Genomic DNA, 2954 nt, shown 5'->3' with positions numbered 1-2954 from the left:
AAAAAAAGTAGGAAAGATTTTTTATTTTGATTACTTAAGGGGACTTATTTACATAACAAGGCCACCTTTTTGCTAGCCAGGCCAAACTGAAAGGGCAATGGCTGTCACCCCACACTGCAGTTCCATAGCTAAGGGCTCTGGCTTCTTTTTTACCACCACGACTGCTTTGGTGTTGTTCCTAAATCAAGCTAATTCTGGTTTGATACTTGGCACTTCTGAAATAGCAGCAATTTGTTCTAGCTGAATTATGGTAATGAGATTTAAAAAGGTTTTTTAAAAGGAGCTCAATGATTAAAAGTCAGCTTAACTAAAAGCTAACATCCAAGATGTGTGCGTGTGTGTGTGTTTGTGCATGTGTGTATGTGTGTGTGTTCATGTGTATTTGTGCGTGTGTGTATGTGTGTTTGTGCATGTGTGTTTGTGCATGTGTGTATGTGTGTGTTCATGTGTATTTGGGCGTGTGTGTATGTGTGTGCATGTGTGTGTATGCATGTGGATGTGTTTGTGTGTGCATGTGTGTGTGTTTGTGCATGTGTGTATGTGTGTGTATATGTGTGTGTTTGTATTGAAAAGGCCTTCACATTTTTTTTTTCTCCTAGGACCTTGTGTCTCTCTCTCTCTTTTTTTTTCTAGCTAAAGATTTTTTTCTCAGTTGACTGAATTCTGTTTTTTTTTTTTCATTTACTTCTGCTGTCTCTCTCTCTCTCGCACCCTCTGCTGCATAAGGGACCTAAAATATTATAGTTTATAATAGCCTGACTTTCCTTCAAGAAAGCAGAGAAGGCGCCAGATGCCCTTTTGGGGAGAAACCTGTTTTTCCTTATGAAACCCCAAGAGTATAAGCAGACAAGTTCATCTCAGCTCTTACGCTGCTTGCTTTTGTATTGTGTTACCTGACTCATTGACTAAAAGAGTTATTGCACCAAAGGCTTTTTCAAGGAAGAGTGTAGTTTAGACATTAGAAGTGTCTTCGTTTAAAAAAACTTTTTAAGTGCACTGTGAAAGCATCACATGGTCTAGCGTCATAATAATTCTCCCTTTTTGGAGACCCAGGATTCAGTGTGGGCTCTGCCCGGAGCTCAGAGACCTAGTCAAAAGATAGGTAGTTCCTATATAAATAAAACTGGTTTCCTCATATAATCCTATGACAGATTTCTCTCTTTTTTTTTTCTGAGACAGAGTTTTCGCTCTTGTTGCCCAGGCTGGAGTGCAGTGGCGCGATCTCGGCTCACTACAACCTCCGCCTCCTGGGTTCAAGTGATTCTCCTACCTTAGTCTCCTGAGCAGCTGGGACTACAGGCGCCCACCACCACACCTGGCTACTTTTTGTATTTTTAGTAGAGACAGGTTTTCACCATATTGGGCAGGATGGTCTCGATCTCCTGACCTCATGATCCACCTGCCTCGGCCTCCCAAAGTGCTGGGATTACAGACATGAGCCACCGTGCCCAGCTATCCTATGATAGATTTCTGTAATTTTTGTTTGATTTGGCATACTTTTTTTTTTTTTTAGATGGAGACTCTCTCTGTCACCCAGCCTAGAGTGCAGTGACACAATCTCGGCTCAAGGAAACTTCTGCCTCCCAGGTTCAAGTGATTCTCCCATCTCAGCCTCCCAAGTAGCCGGAATTACAGGCATGTGTGACCACACCTGGCTAATTTTTGTATTTTTAGTAGAAACGGGTTTTCACCATGTTGGCCAGGCTGGTCTCAAACTTCTGACCTCAGGTGATCCACCCACCTCGACCTCCCAAAGTGCTGGGATTACAGACCTGAGCCACTGCGCCTGGCTGGTCACAGGGAGGTCTCGTTTCTTTGGTGGAAGCCATTCCTCACTCCTCTCATGAACAGGTTTCATATTGCTTTGTGGTGTTCCCGGAGCCTGGAAGGAGTCGGCTTGCTCCCTGGGGCATCAGGAGGGGCTTCTCTGTAGCTTCTCTGTACCCTTCTCTGCTTCTGGCGGGGGCAGCCACATCTGAACTTCCAGTAGTGCTTCTCAGCAGCTGTAGTAAGTGTCCTCCCGGCTGGCTCAGGAGCCAGCCCTTTTCACAGTGCTTCTGGGATCCACCTGGTCGTCCTGGAGCCGGGGCAACCGAGGCTGCCGCCATCCCCCGCCCCGGAGCCGCCCCACACCCCTGTATATGCAATATTTGTTTACCAGTCCCTTTTGGTGTCCATCTAGGTACAGGTCTTAGTTTTTGAGCTAAAGTATCCATAATACACCGGAAGTGATAGATGCCACTTCCACATTGTATGCCAAACCTAATAAGCAGAGCAAAACTTTTCATCCAAGTGATTTGGTTAACATTTTAAGATATTTCTAATCTCTCAGTAATACAAATATGCTTCAATAAATCTCTGTGTTTATCCTTTGGGCTCCTGTGTGTACCTGTGCACACCTGGAGAATGAAGTCCTATGAGAGGAACTGCCATCCAAAGAGGGTGTTTCAGTCTATAATACTGCCACCAACAATGTGCTCGTGCTTCTGCGCTTGCGTTTGGATCAGGAGAATTTGAAAGTCATCAGGAAGCAAACCAGGATATAAGATCCAGCTGTAGCTGGAAAGTGGCAAACGTTCCAAAGCTAAGACATTGGCTATTCCTGGGCTGTTCACCAACTGTGAGGCCAAGTCTAGATGAGATCCAGAAATATGATGAACAACTCACTTCTTTTTTAAGCAAAACACACTTTCTTCTCATTTCTGCTAAGAACAAATAGCTTCCAGCAAGATTAATAGGGGATGCAATATTTTTACAAATTATTTCTTTTTTATTAAAAAAATTTTAAGTTAAATGCTACTTAAAGATATGTTTAACCTCTGTGATACTGACTTGCTCATGAGAAGAAAGAGAGAGAGCCAGGCATCTGCCCACTACTACCCACTATCAACACGTAGGCCTGACATCAGTCACTAAATATTCTGGGCCAGGTGCGGTGGCTCACGCCTCTAATC

General features: G+C 44.0%; 1 protein-coding gene across 1 annotated transcript in view; it reads right to left on the bottom strand.

The window, feature by feature from the left end:
* Positions 1–960: 960 nt before the first annotated feature.
* LOC105547345 (protein FAM25A-like) overlaps positions 961–2954 on the bottom strand; it is a 7109-nt gene continuing 5115 nt past the window's right edge. Inside the window, exon 4 of the mRNA XM_011990889.1 lies at positions 961–1087. Within this exon, the coding sequence (XP_011846279.1) occupies positions 1057–1087 (31 nt within the window). The 3' untranslated portion in view covers positions 961–1056. The remainder of the gene's footprint in view (positions 1088–2954) is intronic.

The sequence above is a fragment of the Mandrillus leucophaeus genome, unplaced genomic scaffold (genome assembly GCF_000951045.1).
Source record: "Mandrillus leucophaeus isolate KB7577 unplaced genomic scaffold, Mleu.le_1.0 Scaffold388, whole genome shotgun sequence".
Lineage (NCBI taxonomy): Eukaryota > Metazoa > Chordata > Mammalia > Primates > Cercopithecidae > Mandrillus > Mandrillus leucophaeus.
This window is presented reverse-complemented; position numbering and strand designations above follow the sequence as displayed.